The sequence below is a fragment of the Periplaneta americana genome, chromosome 2 (assembly GCF_040183065.1).
Source record: "Periplaneta americana isolate PAMFEO1 chromosome 2, P.americana_PAMFEO1_priV1, whole genome shotgun sequence".
Taxonomy (NCBI): domain Eukaryota; kingdom Metazoa; phylum Arthropoda; class Insecta; order Blattodea; family Blattidae; genus Periplaneta; species Periplaneta americana.
In genome coordinates, this window is record NC_091118.1 from 197,079,298 (window position 1) to 197,101,091 (window position 21,794).

A 21,794-nucleotide genomic window follows, 5' to 3' on the forward strand; every position below is an offset into this window, starting at 1 on the left:
TTGTCGATCTATATTAAATGTGTATTTTCCTCTCTTTTTCTCTTTCTTCTTTATTCTTGCTCTTGTGTTGCATTTATTGGTTTAAATTGAGTTACTTACTGTATTTAGTAAACTGTCCTTGTAAATTTTATGTTATATTATTGACTAAGATCACGAGCCTTGCTCTTACGGTAGTGGTTAGAAACATTTTTGTTTTATAAATGTAATTTGTACTCACTAGCTAGCTAGTTAAATAAAAAAATTAATAATAACAATAACAATAATAATAAATTTGTTTATTTTGATGGTGTTAATCAAAATGTAGACGGGGAAAAATTAGTCGTTGACATACTATTATTTTTTGATTTGTCTTTTCTTAAGTATTTATATCGATTGCAACATAATCGGCTTTAAAGTTTGTTATACATTATTATTATTATTATTATTATTATTATTATTATTATTATTATTACTATTATTATTATTTTTTTAATTTCTGGTGCTATGATAACTCCTCCTATCCTACCTTAAATCAATTACAATATCATATTATGAAAACAAGAATTACAGCAAACGTTTATGAAAAACAACTAATCTACAGTATTTCTTGCATAATTCTAAAAAAAGAGACCCTAAGATGATTTAATACACTGATTTTATATTAAAGGATATTTTTCTTAATATTAAAATCCAAGAGATATTTACAAACGACATTCAGAATCATCTCACTACTTACTATAGCAAATTCACTCTACAAGGAGAAAACATTTTGGCAGCCACACAGAAAATAAAAGTAAGTTTTAGGAAATGCAATTTCAGGGAAAATATCGCTATTCGGGCCGGTGTTGTACTAATAATATTAAAACATATATTGAGATAGGAGAATTTCCTTTCTCCGGTTTAGAATGAACTCAGGATTGCATAAGTTGGGAAAAGAAAATCCAGAAGGAGGAAATTCCCCGGCTTTCTCCCCTTCAATTCGAACACTGCACTCGACTATTTAAAAGTACATAAAGGGTGCGTCAGAAAGAGCGGATGGATTTCAAACTATCGATACGCAACGAGGAGAGAGATATAGTGAGGGGGACCATGACTGTTGGGTTAGCCATAGAATGCAGTTTCAGTTGAGAATATGGTGTTGGTCTGGTGTACAACGTGCTTTCATCGCAGAGACAATTTTGAAAAATGAAGAGTCTGTGATCGCCACTCAGGACTCATTTCGACATCGGATGTCACGCTAGGATTCCAACTCGGAATACAATTTTGCGGTGGGTGGCTTCATTTCGTATCACAGGTTCAACATTAAAGAAGAAATCACCTGGACGAAATTCTATTGCACTGAGATTGTCCGAGGCTACGGTAAGATCTCGCGCCCTGCGACTTCTTTCTTTGGGACCATTTGAAGGCGTAAGTTTGTAAACATCGATCACATACACTGGACGAACTGAAGACAGCGATTCGCGAAGAAATCGTGGCAATTGCACCAGCTATGACTGTGAAAGTGATGGCGAACATCAGAAAACGCCTCGATGCCTGTATTGAAAGCCAAGGACATCATATGGATAATGTTGCTTTCCATAAATAAACTGCATGTATTGGTGAATATGTTGATAACAATAAATTTTTGATTTGATGAATCTTTACAATTTTCTTGCCATGTGAAATCCATCCGTTCTTTCTGACGCACCCTGTACTATAATGGAACTGTGATATGAAGAGGCGCCCTATTTGTGATGGGTGGAATCGTTCCAACTTGCTTGTCTGAATAAGTGAAGACAGAACTCGTCTTGACCTTCATACTGGCCAGCTGATCTGTTGATGCGCTCTAGTAAACAGACGGAACCCGTTATCTCTGCACAAATGTTTTCCCGAACACTTCTCTTTGTGAAGGCGGAACAGCATGTAGATACGTTATATTAAATTGCATGTTATAATTAGGTACTATTATTATTATTATTGTTATTATTATTATTATTATTACTTCAGTTATTCATAGATTTCAAAAAGGCATATGACTCGGTTAAGAGAGAAGTTTTATATAATATTTTTATTGAATTTGGTATTCCCAAGAAACTAGTTCGATTAATTTAAATGTGTCTCAATGAAACTTACAGCAGAGTCCGTACAGGTTAGTTTCTGTCAGATGCTTTTCCAATTCACTGCGGGATAAAGCAAGGAGTTGCACTATCATCTTTACTTTTTAACTTTGCTCTAGAATATGCCATTAGTAAAGTTCAGGATAACAGAAAAGGTTTGAAATTGAACGGGTTACATCAGCTCCTTGTTTATGCGGATTACGTGAATATGTTAGGAGAAAATTCACAAACGATTAGGGAAAACACGGGAATTTTACTTGAAGCAAGTAAAGAGATAGGTTTGGAAGTAATTCCTGAAAAGACAAAGTATATGATTATGTCTCGTGACCAGAATATTGTACGAAATGGAAATATAAAATTGGAAATTTATTATTTTAATTTAAATTCTTGAAAATTTATCAAACTTATATTGAATTTTATACATAAAAATCACACATATTTCAGGTCATATACTCAATAACACCAAAGGCATGGACCGAATACGTTTGTTTGAACCCAAGTGTTTTTAATGAGAACTGCTTTCAACCATAGTAGTAATATCGGCCCAAGAATTTATAACAAATTAATAAAGAAATACCCTCATCTATTTAACTCCAACAGTTTAAAATTTAAAAATGTATGTAAGCAATTTGTTATAAGTAAATATTAATTTTGTAAATGTTATTTTATTGTAATTTATATATGTAACTTTATTATACGTATATATCGAATCCTCCCCTGAGCACGAGATCACTCTCTGTCAGGGGAGTGGGAGAATTTTGTATAGCCTATTACAATTTCTTTGTCTTATAGTTTCTGGCAATAAACTCATTCATTCATTCATTCATTCATTCATTCATTTAGTGTTCTGCCCAAGGGCAGATCTTTCACTGCAAACCCAGCTTTCTCCAATCTTTCCTATTTTCTGCTTTCCTCTTTGTCTCTTCATATGACCCATGTATTATCTTAATGTCGTCTATCAACTTATAACTTCTTCTGCCCCGAACTCTTCTCCCGTTCACCATTACTTCCAGTGTATTCTTCAATAGGCAGTTTCTTCTCAGCCAGTGACCCAACCAATTCCTTTTCCTCTTCCTAATCAGTTTCAGCATCATTCTTTCTTCACCTACTCTTTCCAACACAGCTTCGTTTCTTATTCTGTCTGTCCACTTCACATGCTCCATTCTTCTCCATATCCACATTTCAAATGTTTCTATTCGCTTCTCTTCACTTCATCGTAATGTTCCTGTTTCTGTCCCATACAATGCCACATTCCATACAAAGTACTATTATTATTATTATTATTATTATTATTATTATTATTATTATTATTATTATTACACGTATGGGCGAATCCAGAAATGCATATAGAGTGTTAGTTGGGAGGCCGGAGAGAAAAAGACCTTTGGGGAGGCCGAGATGTAGATGGGAAGATAATATTAAAATGGATTTGAGGGAGGTGGGATAAGATGATAGAGACTGGATTGATCTTGCTCAGGATAGGGACCTATGGCGGGCTTATGTGAGGGCGGCAATGAACCTCCGGGTTCCTTAAAAGCCAGTAAGTAAGTATTATTATTATTACAGATGTTACAGAATATTGCTTTATGGGATTATAAAAATTCCTTTTGTATGCAATCCAGATAACAAAATTTATCCTTTATTTGGGTGCATAATGAATTGAGGGCTTTGCCGGAAGAAAGGCGGATAGACCTATACGCCATTCTTCGGGAAACCTGTTTAAAATGTAGTGAATAATTATAGTAGCGAAATTTTGTTTTGATTGTACTGTACATACCTGCAGGACAGGGCTGAGTGTGTGTGTAACATTTTATTCAGGTGCGTTTTAAAATCTTAGATTGCATGTATCTCAATTCGCCATATTGACGTATACGCCCTTTTTCCGGCAAACCCCTCAATTATTCCATGTATGTACTATTTTGAATGAAAGTCCAAAAAATAAACTTTTACCGTTTATCGGTAATATCTTCGCAACACGATAAAGAAACTGAATTGTTATGAACATGCGATAAAGTAGAAACACAAAATATGTCATCTTCTTAACACCAAAGTTTTTTCTTGCTCGGAATGCAATTAACAGCTGGTCAGATATCATATCCGGACGTCACCAGAATCCCGGTCTAAGGAGAGTGAAACAGTTCCAGCCGTTGCTATGGAGTTTGTGTCAAGGTGAATCTGAGTGGTGCTGATACCCCTCGCACCCTCTCTCGTGGAACTGTAACTGGACTAGAGAAAGCTGTCGCGGTTCGCAAGTTGCATAACCAACGCCAGGTTTTTATCAATCAATTACAGACTCAGAAGCGGCTAGTGCATTGTCAAAACATTAATTATTGGCAAGTGATAAAAATTTCAACAAAATATACAAAGAGGTATTGATCAATCCTTAGCATAAATGGGGAAAAAAATACTGTATATCAAAACAATTTTTAATTTATTTAACATAATCACTTTTGACGTAAAAGTACGTCTCTTTCAGGATTAGGTATGGAGGTGGATAACATAGGAATTTACTATCACGAAAAATTGCAACGGGAAGATAACGGCAACAAGGCATAGGCCTATATAAGGAGAAAACAAGGATAACAAGTGGAATATAAAGAGAACAAGTGAAATACAAAGAGAACAGGAGAATAAGAAGAATACAGGGAGAACAAGGGAAGTGTAAGGAGAATAATGCGAATACTAGGAGAACAAGAGGAATACAAAGAGAAACAAGGAAAATACAAGGAGAAACAAAGGAAATACAAGGTAAAACAGAAGAAATACAAGGAGAAATAAAAGAAATAAAAGGAGAAGCAAAGGAAATACAAGGAAAAACAAGGGAAATTCAAGGAGAAACAAAGGAAATACAAGGAGAAATACAAGGAAAACAAAAGGACATACAAGGAGAAACAAAGGAAATACAAGGAGAAATATAAGGAAAAACAAAAGGAAATACTAGGAGAAACAAAGGAAATAAAAGGAGAATCAAAGAAATACAAGGAAAATTAAGGGAAATACAAGGAGAAACAAAAATACAAGGAGGAACAAAGGAAATACAAGGTAAAACAAAGGAAATACAAGGTAAAACAAAGAAAATACAAGGAAAAACAAGGGAAATTCAAGGAGAAATACAAGGAAAACAAAAGGAAATACAAGGAGAAACAAAGAAAATACAAGGAGAAATACTAGGAGAAACAAAGGAAATAAAGGGAGAATCAAAGAAATGCAAGGAAAAATAAGGGAAATAAAAGGAGAAACGAAAATACAAGGAAAACAAGGGAAATACAAAGATAACAAGAGGAACACAAGGAGAAAAACTGAAATACAAGAAGAAAAAGAGGAATACAAAGAAAACAAAGTAAACGCAAGGAGAACAAGGGGAATACAAAGAGAATAGGTAACTGCAGAGACAACAAAGGGAATACAAGTATTGTGTGAACAATCATTCGCGCGTCCGCGCTTTGGCGACTTATGGCTAGTCGGCAGAACCAGCTGCTAAGCCTTCCGCTTCTATCGGGCTGAAGGTCGCGTCAGGCGTCAGTGCGAGTTCTACTCTTGCAAGATAGGCACATGTTCTTTAGGCTAGTTAATACAGTGTGTTAATTAAGTTAATATGACTCAATTCAGGTATTCTATTCTCCAAAGAGTATTCTGGTATGATTCATACGTGCGTATAGAATCGGCTCGTGCTGTAAGGAGATTATTTAAGTATTCACTGGTAATATCTTACACGATAAACGGGACAAACTCCAGGTATTTTTTTAAGTCTTTATTAGTGATTATTTTTGTGTGTTTATTAGTAATTACTTCGCGACAAACTACAGGTAGATTTACTGCGGACTTCCTGACACCCGTCCACCACGGTTATCGTCTTGACTCGCCCGAGACTCGCAAGCAGTGGAAGCGGGCGCGCGGAGGATTGTTTAGCCAGTAGTAACAAACGAAATATAAGGAGAACAAAGAGGACTACAAAGAGAATAAGGGGAATACAATAATAATAATAAGGAAAATAACGTAGAACGATCTCCAAGTCAATGTACATATGCTTTCGAGAGGCTATTGAACCCATGTTAAATCCAAGCCAATGGTGGTAAAAATCGAAACTATTTCTCATGTTATCCAGCCTGATCGATATTACAGTTATCCATTATACAAACAATATCATTATTGGTACTTCTCATATCATGCAAATCATATACTTCTCATATCACTCCCCAAAGGAGCGCGTGATCAGTCCTATGAGGATACAATTCCCATCATAAGAATTAAATGCTTCTGAATTTTCCTAGGCCAGGCAGACACCACAGAGAGAACAAGGTTAATCTACTTATGTATTAATATAATAGAGCTTTTATTTGCAGAAATCATACGGTAAAAATACTGTGACGGAACCGTTATAAACTTATAACCAGAGACGAACTTGAAGTGAAGTTACAATGGCCTACTACAAGGTTAGTACTTCCCGAATTTCATACTGAGGGACTGAGCAAAACTACCGTAGAAGTGGGTAAAGTCAATCAGTGGATGTATAATCGACATTTACGATTTTTATTGAAAATTATATATTCTCTCAGTTACTTGTTAAAATTTTGTTAAGCTGACTTCATTGCCTGACATTGCAAATGTAAGCGAGAGGGACAACAAAAAGCCTGCGCATGCCAACGCAGTGTAATTACCGTTGAAATGAAAATTGTTATTCTCAACTTTTTCTCTTAAACGAAAACAAAGTCTTACAAACTCTAAATTATCGTCAGCAGTGAAAGGAGACAGGAAGTATAAGTAAGTACTTTTCTTTGAGATTGTATCCTGAAATAATAGTTTTGTAGTTCGTAAATTTTAGTAATGAAACTTATTATTTTAAGAAAACTTGTACATTTGTAGGATTAAGTCGATCATGCCATCGACCTACTCGAAACAGATAGGACCAGCAGGAAGAATACATTTTTTCACCGAAATACCTCCAACTAACAATTATAAACAGAAAAGTGTCATAGTATAGCTTATATTGATGGGATAGTGGGAAAAGAGGAAGACGTAATTATGGTGAATTTCTTGCGTAAGAGAAGCAGTGCCAAAGGAACATATTTTGTACACCCTCTGTACCTGACTATGGGAACAACGTAGTTTCTAAAGTGACATGAGGAGGGGAAGATTTCAAATAACATCTGATATAAACCTAAACAATGTTGAATAGAATTTTAGATTATAATTGAAGTGTGGTATTTCAATGTAAATTTTGAATTCTTAAATCTTTGTTTGTTGGTATGTGAAGTATTAAAATGTGTTTTTATGTTTTATAAGTTGGCAATCATAGTCACGATTGTACAGTGGAGACCTATAGGCCTAATTGTATCGAATAGTATTATCACAGTAACAAAAAATACAGTATATAATGCTATAGGCATATATTGAAGATTATTATTGTTTTTACACCCTTTATAACAAATAAGATATAAGTAATACACTTAATTTGCTTTTTAAAAACATAAACAGTGATCGATTTTACTCCGCAATATTTTAATATCGATCTTAAACTAAAAATTCAATGGTGATCGACTTTACCCTATTTAAGCAGGTAATTTCGATCACAAGTCAAATAAAAAAAAATCAGTCTTTGGTAGATTGTAATTCCCTTCTTGTAACGTGCCTTCATAAGTGAAGGATATGACGACAAAATGCTATTTTCTGAGGAACTTCGCTCCATTGCATAACCTCAATATCTTAAAAAAATTGCAAAATTTTGATCGACTTTCCCTCTTGTACGGTACGTGAAATATAAACGAAATAAGCCAGGGCAGCGCCAGGAACCCTAACTTAGACCACTCTAATACTAAGATAGCCTACTCTTCACTGGCTTGCAACTAACCTAGTCAGTCGATGCTGTGGATGGAACTATTGTTTACGCTTCCTTAAATAAATTATAACCTCTTCGTCTGGCATGCGGCCACACCCCGTGTACAAACTTCGTAATTGTATTGCCAGCGTTTTTAAGCTGTCATTACATGTGGCGGTGATTTGAACAAAAATTGAAAGTTCTGAGAATATTTGGGTTGAGCCGAGATTAGAGAAAGTTGCATAACGTTAAAGTCTGTCATTTGGTTATTCTTGTAACTGCGTTCGCTTACGAAATACCTGGGCGTGTCTTGTGGCTTTGCAGGGACAGTATTTTATGACATCTTCATGAAAATCTGCCCTATCGGCACTGTCACTCAATGCGAACAATTTGTTTACAGGGTTGTGATAATGAGAACTTGACTAGTAGTGATAGTACGGTCAGTTTCGCTCAACAACAGACTTGCTGGACACAACAGAAGATCGAATAATTTATTATGGTTCCTTTGTAGTTATTGTGACTGTCGATATTAATGTACTGTTTTTCTTAGATTTTGGCTTTACCGATAGGCCCACATGTAGAAGCAAATTTATCCATGTAAAATCAGAACTTGACTGGAAATATGGGATTGTTTCGTGTTTAGAATAATAAATAACAAAAATAAGATAATAAAGCGTATTATTAAATAAGTTATTCAATTTACTCGCTTACTGTTATATTTCATTGGGATATTTTACGACGTTGTATCAATATCTCAGGTTATTTAGCGTCTGAATGAAATGAAGGTGACAATGCCGGTGAAATGAGTCCGGGGTCCAGCACCGAAAGTTATCCAGCATTTGCTCGTATTAGGTTGAGGGAAACCCCCGGAAAAAACCTCAACCAGGTAACTTGCCCCGACCGGGATTCGAACCCGGGCCACCTGATTTCGCGACCAGACGCGCTGACCGTTTCTCCACAGGTGTGGACTATTTCATTGGCTGACATGGTCTACTATGCAGGTTCATTCAGTAAAAAACGTGAAATATTAAGCAGGAAATAGGTGAAAATTTTCAGATAGAAAATTTTGGGTGTGCATAGTCACAATAAGGATATTAGCTTAAACATGTCTACCGCCACCGCTTACTGTTTTCCATATTATTTACATTTATTTACACTTATTACATTTAAATACATTTATAATATTATTAATTTACAGATGATTGATATCAGCAACTTACTAGTGTTATATATTTAAGCACGTGGGCTTACAGCTGTTTCGGTATATAGGCTACACCATCGTCAGAGCCTACTGTATAATAGCCAAGATGGATATTAATTTACATTTTAAAACTATTTTCGTATAATTTACAAATCTGAGTAAGCAACGTCCATTTTTTATTTCACAACAGGTGCTCGAAATGACGACTACCAGCATTATTTAGTATTTATATTTATTATTATTATTATTATTATATTATTATTATTATTATTATTATTATTATTATTATAATTATTATTATTTATATTTAGTATTTACATTTATTATTATTTAGATTTAATATTTACATTTATTATTTACATGTAAGCAATCCGTCATGTTTTGTTTGTTGACCTATCGTCCACAAGGGGTTCTGCCTATCGCGTAGATGTGTTCATTGATTATGTGAATTCCCGCGTTGCCTTAATTGGAGATTTGATGTCGTACAGTTTTCGGTCAAGAGGATCCTACTTCGTATCCAACTAGTGCCAATTTCTGGACCCACAGTAATGCCCGCTAAGGGTACAAAATTCCTCAACAGTTCGCAACACTCAATTGTAAATCGTAACTGACATTACAAGCCGCCACTGACTGAGCGTTTAACAGTAAATGAGAGGTAACTGGAGGGCGCTGCAGAAAAGCACTTTCCATAATTCTACATAAATACCCGTAGAATGTTTTGATAGCTTCTCGTGTTGCGTCATGATCGTGAGCATGTGTTCCACACTGCCGCATTTGCAGACAATAGCTGACACTTCATTTACAAGATTTTTATTTATCTCTAATTCGTTGCGTAACCAGGAAAACGAACTTTTTAACATCACGAAGCAGATTTTCAAATGTTTTGTATGATATGTAACATAATTTCAGCGTTAAAAATAGTACGAGTATATTACAATACAAGGTTGAGAAGTTTTTTTTACAAAATCGAAGAAAAATGTGAAAAAGAGCAGAGTGAGTTTTTCAATTTTCGAGATTTTGTAGTGCACTTCACAAATGAATCGGTTTTGTGAATAATCTATCGAAGATTATCCACAAAACAGTTTTTTTCGATTATCTCAAAACTTTAAAAACTGGACTTAGTTTCTTTCAACAATAACCGATTCAAATATGTACTGTACAAAATTTTTGCATGATCATATTTTTAAAATTTCAAATATAATATATTTTGCATTGAAAATTTAGAGCAATATTATTCCGAAGCCTTCCCAAACTACACTGTAATGGTAACTAAGTAACAATAATTGCATTGTAATGGGTCTATTTCAGTATAGTTTTATGTTATGGAGAATGGTTTCCCTAGCAACAAGTTTCTGTGTGGGAATTCTAACTTTCAAGGCCTAACAACAATAGCTGTAAATACAACAAAACACGATCGAGCAAAAAAAAAAATATTAGACTTTTTTTCTCTCTCGCTGTTATTTATACTCGATTTTAACATCTTTTTGGTCATATCGCGAGTTAATCTTTGGGCGAAATCCGAAGGCCTGTGCACTATTGTTGAGACTGGTTCTATTGTTGTGAACCCGATGGCGACTGTATATGTATTACTGATTTGTTATCAAAATGATTTCGGTGGTGAATGAGACCGGTGATATTCAGGGATGTTGTGGCTCGAATTTCCTGGCATTTGCCTTACGGTGAAGGGAAAATCCTGAAAAACCTCAACCAAGAAATTCAACCCGACCGGCAATCGAACCCGGGTTCTCTGCGTAAGAGACCAACATGCTGACCCCTACACCACAGAGGTGGTCCTTTTAGACTTTTTGCAACATTTAGACTTTAACATAGTCCTCAAAATAACTTAATCCACTTGCCTCATACTGAGAATAGACTACTCTGTAATAGTAAAATGAGCACTATTGTTTATGTTACCTCATTCATCCACAAATTACAGTGGCTTAAACAAATATTTTTAAAAGTACATTTCTTTGTTTTACAACAATGCGCTTCTAAATGGCGATCAAATATCCACAAATTTTAAGAGAATCACGTCCACCGTTGGAGTAGTGGTTTGCATGTCGAACTACGAAACTGCGGGCCCGGGTTCAAATCCTGGCTTGGACAAATTACCTGGTTGAGATTTTATCCAGCAAATGCTAGGTAACATTCGGATCTGAATCTTGGGCTCATTTCGCTGGAATTATCATCTACATTTCACTCAGATAGTAGATAACCATCGCAGTTGATAAATCGTCCTAAAATAAACCAGTTAAAACATCACCATGTATTATTGTAGGTGTACCTATATATTCTAAACCACAAGCTCCATTTCCAGGGCACGAATGAAATATACCTCGTATACTATATATATATATATATATAATATACGAGGTATATGACGAAAATAGTCCATTATATTCCTCATAGTTATATGACTGTTCTGTTCATTTCGTATCTACAATGAACTGTTTTCGTGATCGCCTGGGATACTGTCTGGCTGTGAATGGTTCTCATTTTGAGCATCTGTGATGAAGTTTGGTCAGTCATAGTGTTTTGTTCAGTTTTATGACCTACTCAACATGATTTAATATACTTATTTGTCTGAAATTTAAAGTCCACGAAACAAGTTTAATAAATAGTTCAGAGACAAGAAACAGGAGAATGGGTAAAGTTCTACGCATTCATACGTAATAGTAATATACGTTACAAGAGCGGTATCTTGACGTTTTCATGGTCGAGGAAAAGATTGAAAAAGCGAAACGTAGTTGAGCTTTTTTAATTTCCGAGAACATGAAAACAAACATATCGCTCGTGTATCGTACATTATTTTGTGCGAAGATAGTTTATTACATACCTGAAAGACGAATTTCTAATTAGTTGCAATGAAATCTCCATGTTGGTTTCTTTTTAATGACGGCAACTTCGGAAAACCAAAATATCTTTCTTCAACATTGTTGCTATAAAATGTTTTCTGTGTTTACTATACTCCAGCAGGCCGTGATATACGTCTGTCTTTTTTTCCCCCCAGTCTATAAATGCCAACTTAAAACAAACGGTAAGGTTATGTAATTATTTATTTTTCATTTTAATATTTTAACAATATTATTTATATAACATATTGCAGTAATAACATCCGCATCTGGAATCTTGTTGATCTTTTCACGGCTTTCTTAATGTTACTTGTATCAGGAATGCAACAAGTTTCGTGGAGTAGTAGACTTTACTTAATTTTTGCAAATATTTAAAAACAATAATTAACATTGCAATTTAGGTGAAATTGCAGTGGTAAGTTTCCAATTTATAATTATTACTATGTTAAACGTCTCTAAAAATAATATGTTAAAAGCCTAAAGCAGTAAAATGAATGTCGCGCTTAAGCGGTAAGAAGAGGGAAATTGTTATGTGTGTTACGTTGGGAATACTGAATGTAGTATTTCACACTTACCGCGAATTGGTTCTGTGCGGAAAACAAGCAAATACGCACGATCTCGCACAAATGTTTAATGTAATTCTCTTTTTTCGTTGTTGCAGCACATAGACACAGCGGAGGCAACTGCGACGTCAAGAGGCGCCCATAAATTTGTCTCAAAAGATGAACCGCTGTTGGAAGAATCCTGGAGCGCCGAGAGGACGCAACCGCGTCAGTCCAGCAGACAACAGAATCCGACTAGGAGTCGCGGTTCAACCCCAAGAGATTCTTTAGAGTCCAATGCAGTCAGCGGTAGACGGCGCACGCCAAGCAGAAGGGCGGACACACACGTAAGTATTCTTCAAGCCAAGGGGGCTATAGTGCCCACCAAGTGCGAAGGCGGCACAGTTTATGCAGGTCACGTGATCTCGTCAGCTCGTTTATTAATTGAAAGTTGAAGCAACCGCATCAGTTGTATTTGCTTGATTATTTATTGGTGTTACTTTTTAACTTTGCTCTAGAGTATGCCATTAGGAAAGTTCAAGATAACAGAGAGGGTTTGGAATTGAACGGGTTACATCAGCTGCTTGTCTATGCGGATGACGTGAATATCTTAGGAGAAAATCCACAAACGATTAGGGAAAACACGGAAATTTTACTGGAAGCAAGTAAAGAGATAGGTTTGGAAGTAAATCCCGAAAAGACAAAGTATATGATTATGTCTCGTGACCAGAATATTGTACGAAATGGAAATATAAAAATTGGAAATTTATCTTTTGAAGAGGTGGAGAAGTTCAAATATCTTGGAGCAACAGTAACAAATATAAATGATACTCAGGAGGAATTAAACACAGAATAAATATGGGAAATTCATGTTATTCTTCCGTTGAGAAGCTTTTATCATCCCGTCTGCTGTCAAAAAAATCTGAGAGATAGAATTTATAAAAGAGTTATATTACCGGTAGTTCTTTATGGTTGTGAAACTTGGACTCTCACTTTGAGAGAGGAAAATAGGTTAAGGGTGTTTGAGAATAAGGTTCTTAGGAAAATATTTGGGGCTAAAAGGGATGAAGTTACAGGAGAATGGAGAAAGTTACACAACACAGAATTGCACGCATTGTATTCTTCATCTGACATAATTATGAACATTAAATCCAGACGTTTGAGATGGGCAGGGCATGTAGCACGTATGGGTGAATCCAGAAATGTATATAGAGTGTTAGTTGGGAAGCCGGAGGGAAAAAGACCTTTAGGGAGGCCGAAACGTAGATGGGAAAATAATATTAAAATGTATTTGAGGGAGGTGGGATATGATGATAGAGAATGGATTAATCTTGCTCAGGATAGGGACCAATGGCGGGCTTATATGAGGGCGGCAATGAACTTCCGGGTTCCTTAAAAGCCAGTAAGTAAGTAAGTATTTATTGATGTATAGGCCTACAAGTGTACGTACTATTTTTATTTAGTATTTGTGTTTTGTGCCATGAAATTAATTCTCATGCATAAATTCCACGTAAGAAGTAAACTATTCTTCACATACACTCTAGAATCTAGACAAATTGCTCACTATACAGGGGTATTTAAAAAATACACGACAAAATTTCAGAATTGGATTCCACACATGTAGACAGAGTTAAAATATTTATAATGGATGTCACAGCTTTAAATCCATTTAATCATTTAATTAGAATTATAGCATGTGTTATTCAACTAGAATTTAATACAAAATGAATTATGAATATAAAATAATTCTAATTTCAAACAAAAAAATATTAACATTTTATTTACAAGAAAAACAATTAGAAATGCAAGAAGAAGGATAAAGAGAACATGAAAATTACCACCTAACAGACGACATATTTTTATTTACAGAGTCAGCCGTAAATAATGTCATTCATTGCAGGGGGTTATTCTTTGAGATATTTTAAATAGAAAAGTTTAGTAAAATCTTGCTCGTTTGATCTGTAGAAATGTAAACATTTTTGTTCTGAGAAGAATTTAAAAAATGTTACATTTGTCGAACTCAAATGTCTACACATTTAAAGGACAAAACTAAAATTATTTTGTGCGAGATCGTGCGCATTTGCTTGATTTCCGCACAAAACCAATCCGCGGAAAGTCTAAAATTCCACATTCAAAATTCCCATAACACACACATAACAATTTCCCTCTTCTTACCGCTTAAGTGACATATTGATTTTACTGCTTTTGGCTTTTAACATATTATTTTTAGAGACGTTCAATATAGTAATAATTATAAATTGGCAAATTACCACTGCAATTTCACCTAAATTGCACTGTTAATTATTGTTTTTGAATATTTGCAAAAATTAAGTAAACTCTACAACTCCACTAAAGTTACTGCATTCGTGATGCAAGTAACATTAAGGAAGCCGTGAAAAAATCAACAAGATTCCAGAGTCATCATAGACTGGGGGGGGAGACAGACGTATATCACGGCCTGCTGGAGTATAGTAAACACAGAAAACATTTTAAAGCAACAATGTTGAAGATAGATATTTTTGTTTTGCAAATTTGCCGTCATTGAACAGAAACCAAGATGGAGATTTCATTGCGACTAATTAGAAGTTCCTCTTTCAGGTATGTAATAAACGATCTTCGCACAAAATAATGTACGATACACGAGCGATATGTTTTCTTTCAATTCTCGGAAATTAAAAAACCTCAACTACGTTTCGCTTTTTCAAACTTTTCCTCGAACATGAAAACTTCAACATACCGCTATTGTAACGCATATTACTATTAATCATTTATTATCATAATATACTGCTCTCAAAATTGTCTGAGCATACTGGAAATTAAATCGATGGCTATGAAATGTTTCAAATAAAACAATTTTTATCTCGAAAAAGAAGCAAAATAAGCGGACAAAATTGTATTAAAATTTTTTCGTTTGAAATATCTCAAAGAACAAACTCTTGAAATGAATGACGTTATTTACAGTTCACTCTGTATATTTGTCAGTCGAATCGGACGTAATGGATTATGATGACATTGATGAGAAAAATATTAGAATTGAAATAAGAAAGAGAGAAAATAAAACTGAAAGGGAATTGGAAGCGAAAGAATATTTAGGAGAAGAAGAAATATAAGAGGCATGTAGATTTGCAATAAGAAGAAGGAGAAGAAAAAAGGATTAATTATGGTGACAGTAATGACTTAGGAGGAGGACAAAAGAAAACAGATAAGCGAAGTTTATTGAGGGAACTTCGCCCAAAGTTGTATTCAATGATTCATTTCACTTGTGCCTAAGGGTAGGTACACGTTGGAGCAACGATAAACGATAAAAGAAATTACCTAGCGACGCTTTGGTATTATCAAAGAATCAAGTGTTCATATCGGAGCAACGAGGAACATTTTGATTTATCATTAGAAGATATTCTATATATCCAGTTAATGAAAGTTAGATATATAGGAAATATCAGCTGCTAGTTCAAGGTTAATATAACTTAAATAGGTACAAAACTGAACCTGTTTCTCTTTCCAAAGCTAGTATAAATTCATTGTCTTGTGATTGGTTCTTGTGATCACATAACGTATCACGAATAAATACACAACTGATCAATTTGTCAATATCCATGATAATTAATTTAATATGCCGAAATAATAATAAATCGTTTAATATTAGGATATTTTGATAAACACCGGTCATTATACAGATTAATATTACCTTAATCAGAGATCATATGAACGACAAGAGCGAAGAAAATGGAACTTTGCTTTTTCGTCGCTTTTATCATGTATCTTCGCTTTTATCGTTACTCCAATATGCACACGTCAATGACAATGCATGCTTCAATTCTCTCTGATATAGCATCGCTGCTTCTTTTATCGTTTATCGTCGCTCCAACGTGTACGTACCCTTAAGCAGAGCGTCCTGTTTAAGTTTATTGACAAACTGTCTGAAGGACCGGTTCGACAGGCATGCAATGGGGCCACAACAAGTCAAAATGAAGGTAGTACGGTCCAAGAAGCATCGAACTCGCTTTCGTTAGAAATGAAGCAGCTTGGTACACACGAAGTAATCACCATGGCCTATTAACGTTGCAACTCGTTGGAATATAAACACGGCGATCGGAACGCAAAACTGCTAACTCATATAGAATATACCCTCAGGGTATAGCCAAGAGAGCGCTTCAAGGCTGCGAGGATAATTTCACTTTTATTAATACACTACCAAGTATGTTTTGCATTATTCAGATTATTTGTCGCTCAGGCAAGAACACATCCTAGAGAATAAAATTTCACTTTTATTTTTAAGTTTACACTTTGTGTTGACAGCATGACGACTTTATTTTTCAAGCAGACAGCACACATTCCCTAAAGATTCCGTTAGTCAATTGAACCGGTTTACTTTCAATCACATACGTTACACGTGGAAAGTTTCGTCTCTTTTACGAAGAAAGCTGAAACATACAGCCTGCGAGGAAGAGTGACCCGTCGAACACATCTGTCGGAGAAGATGCCGAGCAGTCACGGGGTTCTAGTGTTGCGAAAATGAAGTCTGACCTTCGTCTTGGAGGCTACATGTTTTCAAGTCTCCCCTCACGACCTTTACTAAACTGACCGCTACAATAAAAAAACTTAATTTGTCTGCACATAAGGTCAAGCATTCAAATGGTTGGAAAAGAAAGAGCAGAACGAGTGAATGGAGATTTAAAAATATCAAGTATTGTGGAATGATTGCAGTTTAATTCTGTAACTAGTCTATGTACAGTCTTAGAAAAAAGCTTTGTCGCAAAGATACTTTATAAGTCCCAGAAAGGAAGTAGTGCGCATGACCAGACATACAACGTTCATTAATTAATTTAATGTTCTGACCAGGGCGGGTCTTTCACTGCAAACCCAGCTTTCTCCAATCTTCTGCCTTCCTCTTCGTTTCCTCATATGATCCATAGGCCTATTATCGTAACGTCGTCTATCATCTGATATCTTCTTCTACCCCGAACTCTTCTCCCGTTCATCATTCCTTCCAGTGCATCCTTCAATAGGCAGTTTCTTCTCAGCCAATGACCCAACCAATTCCTTTTCCTCTTCCTGATCAGTTTCAACATCATTCTTTCTTCATCCACTCTTTCCAACACAGCTTCATTTCTTATTCTGTCTGTCCACTTCACACGTTCCATTCTTCTCCATATCCACATTTCAAATGCTTATATTGGCTTCTCTTCACTTCGTCGTAATTCCCACGTTTCTGCTCCCATACAATGCCACACCCCATACAAAGCACTTCACTAATCTCTTCCTTATTAGTTCTTTTTCAAGAGTTCCGTAGAAAATGCTCCTTTTTCTATTAAAAGCTTCCTTGGCCATTGCTATCCTCGTTTTGACTTCCTGGAAGCACCTCATGTTACTGCTTATAGTACACCCCAAATATATGAAGCTGTCCACTTGCTCTACTGCTCTAATTCGTAAGTTTATCTTCTGTATTTTTCTTCCTATGGCCATGCTCTTCGTCTTATTTGCATTTATCTTCATCCCATATTACTCACAGCTGTCACGAAACAAAAGTAATTTTATTACCTTAACTATTCGTTATCTTGTGAACCAAGTCGCTCGTCCTCTTATCATGCGCATTGCCTCCTTTCTGGGACTTGTAGAGTATCTGTGCGCCAAGACTTTTTCCTAAGACTGTACTGTGTGTGGATTGAATTTAATAATTCTTACCGAAGTTAATATTTACTTACAGTATAGTGAATATAACTTCTGATTCAGATTCTGGCTGATATGTACATCTATTATCAGACAGTATATCTCACTTGACGATATGTGTCAGAGGAAGAATAATTGTTTGTATACATCTGAAGTCTGATTAGCGTAATATATACAGGGTGTTTCAAAAATACGGGACATAATTTCAGGTATGTATTTCCCACATGTAGACAATCAAAATAGTTCATTACAACATGTGTCCGGAAATGCTTTATTTCCGAGTTATGGCCTTCACAACAGGTGAAGATGTATGGGCATATGAAAACCCACGTGAAACTGTTCCATCTCATCACCAGGTGCGGTTCTCCCTCAACATGTGGGCCGGTATCATTGGTGATCGATTAGTTGGACCCCATGTACTTGTAAACAGACTTACGGGGCAGGCGTACACAAACTTCCTGGAAACCACCATACCTCATGTTTTAGAAGACACTCCACTGATCAATCGTCAACACATTCACTTCTTGCATGATGGCGCTCCTGCAAACTTCAGCCGTACGGCTCGCCGGTACTTGGATCGAAGGTTTCCTGATCGATGATAGGTAGAGGTGGCCCAATTGCTTGGCCTCCACGCTCACCTGATCTGAACCCTCTCGATTTCTACTTGTGGGACCATTTAAAATCATTGGTTTATTCGTCTCCGGTGCCTGATTTGGAATCCCTTCGGAATCGAATTGTGGCATGTTCTGAGGACATATGCAATACTCCTGGAGTTTGTGCTCGCAGGTCAATGAGACATCGATGTGAGGTCTGTATTCAAGCAGGAGATGGACATTTTGAACATCTTCTGTAATGACAACGACCTGCGGAAAGAAAAACGTTCCGGTGAATTTCAATGTTGTGAAGGCCATAACTCGGAAATGAAGCATTTCCGGACACATGTTGTAATGAACTATTTTGATTGTCTACATGTGGGAAATACATACCTGAAATTATGCCCCGTATTTTTTAAACACCTTGTATAGTCAGCGATATATGCAATGGAGGGGGGAAAGAATTGGCCATCCTATCTCATTATCCACATTATCTACTGACTTAGTTGCCTCATTAGTGATGCCGTATTATGAAGTTCAAACCCGTTTTCGGACAGTTGGCTGTTAATTAAAAAAGTGAATAAGATGGAATTTATGGAATTTCCTTACGGTTTTTCTTGGGCTATTCTTTCATTTCACCAATACTCTCCATCTTCCCTCCATCATCTGCAGTAGTTAAAAATAGGCTGGGATGACGTCTTAGGGATAACATGGGTTACCGGTGCTGCTATAGGAAGTGCTTGAGACTGGCATTTATGAGGTAGTAATAATAATAATAATAATAATAATAATAATAATAATAATAATAATAATAATAATAATAATCCGTGGCGCTACAGCCCGTGAAGGGTCTAGATCGACCAGCCGGCACTATTGAACCACAAAGAACATTATACAGGGACATCATTTTATTTATACTAACATTTTTAATATTAACCTGACTATACCTTTGGATCAACGATTGACAAGCGGAAACACCGTTTGCTACCCCCTTCTACGACTGGAGTTCGACGATACTGACGTAATACACAAACAAATCACTTTACTAGGTATAGGAGGGAAGAAAAGTAGTTCATCCATTTACGTAAATTAAGAAATATCACGCTTTTGAGTTTAATAATTTTCATTGGGTTTTCGTTTAGTCAAAATACAGTACAGTATTAACAATGAGTGTTTTTACTCACGAACTGAGCTACCCATGCGGACGTATTCATTATGCAGTGTATATTATACTGTCTACAGCACATTAGCGTACACAATAGATAATGAAGTTAAATTGAAAAATAATCATAATATGGATATTTAAACACATTTTTTTTGAAAATGGTGGTCGTTAATTTCGATGTGCATATTATCGCATTGTAGACTATTGTACGTAATTCCAATTACCAGGTTCGTACCTCATATCAGTAACTCATGTTGAAATAATTATGTTCCTACTCTATAAAAGAGACTTTACGTACTGTAAATTCAGTCTTCATTTCTGGCCGATCCGAAAAGATAAAATTAATCAGACATGCTATCTACTGTCCGTCCAAGTGTTTATGTCGCAGGATCATAGAAAGGGAGAAAATCACGTGACAGTTAATTACTTAACGAGGTTAAGTTATTTTAAACAGTTATGTAATATTACGTAGACGTCCAATTCATAACAGAAATTAATGTTTTCAGAAAATAACTAAGACAGCCCAGCCACTAGCTGGCGAATAGAAGCAGGTGGGGGAAACCGGGATGCGACGTAGACAAATGGACGATAGTACCTGTGCCAAAATGATTCAATATTGAAAGTTTTTTCGTCACTGGAAAACGTGAACATATTTTTGGAACGTACTGTTTACTATGACTGTATATGCGGTCTTGGATCTGTGTGGAGGACGGTTGAACTTCATTAGTACAAGGGGTGGGAGTGAAGTACATTCAAAAACTTAGGTACAATAAAAATTGAAGTAAAAATAAAATGATGTCCCTGTATAAATACGCGTTGTGTATAGATAAGTTAATTCTTAAGTCCATACCGGTAAGTTATTTGTAAATCTGACATTAATGTCTTGGCAGCCAGTGTATATATCACTGATACAAATGCCCCACTTCACTTTCAATGCAGCTGGACCGGAGGCCGACCTGGACTGTAATTTATAGGCCTCACAATTACGTCACTGCTGTATGCTGGATTCAAAGCAAATGGCCACAACACCCCGTGGAGGTCGCTCGACGTGCTCCACTCTAAATTCCTTCCTGCAGCTCCGTCACGAAGCTCAGATGCAGGAGTGACACCAGCTCCAATTTAATACAATAATGCACTTTTCTTGTAGTTTAGCAAAAGAGAAAGCGAAAACTAATTTTATAACCGCGCAGCGGCACAGACTATGCCTACCGATCAGCAGCGGTTTGTAACGTTAAGTATTTAGCTGCATTTATTCTCACCTCTGGCTTGTTGATACCCTTAGCAATTACATACACAAGAGCGGAACTCTATATGAAAAAATTAATTATAGCCTATGTTGACTAAAGGAAGAGAACGTAATATGGTGTAAGTAGTTGGTAGTTCATTGGTAGTTGAATAGTTAGTTGGTGGTTGATGATTGGTGATTTTGTTAGTTAGTAATAGCTTGTTTTGATTGATGGTAGGTTGGTTTGTTGATAACTGGTTATTTTTAATTTGACTGTTTTTTTGGTTGATAACTCATTTAGTTTGTTGATTATTTGTTGTTTAGTTGGTTGAAGATAGGTTGTTTAATTTGTTGGACATTGGTTGTTTTGCGGGTTGATGACTGGGTGTTTAGTTCGTTGATGATTACTTGATCGATTGATTAATTATTCTCTATTTAGTTGGTTGATCATTAGTTGTTCAGTTGGTTGATCATTAGTAGTTGTTCAATTGCTAAATAATTAGTCGTTTAGTTGATTGATGCTGATTACTTGTTTTGTTGGTTGATGTTGATTGTTTGTTTAGTTGGTTGATGGTTATTTATACTTCATTCCATAACGTCTGACAGGCGAAATAAATATTGCCTGCAGAGCAGGAGAGAAGTATAATTGATATTCA

General features: G+C 35.8%; 1 protein-coding gene across 4 annotated transcripts in view; it reads left to right on the forward strand.

Moving 5' to 3' along the window:
• The window catches only part of LOC138695008 (mucin-2-like), a 195,364-nt gene that overhangs the window by 92,596 nt on the left and 80,974 nt on the right, over window positions 1–21,794 (forward strand). For all 4 annotated transcript variants that reach the window (XM_069819289.1, XM_069819291.1, XM_069819293.1 and 1 more), the window contains exon 3: window positions 12,605–12,832. In XM_069819289.1, coding sequence (XP_069675390.1) covers window positions 12,605–12,832 — 228 coding nt within the window. The remainder of the gene's footprint in view (window positions 1–12,604; window positions 12,833–21,794) is intronic.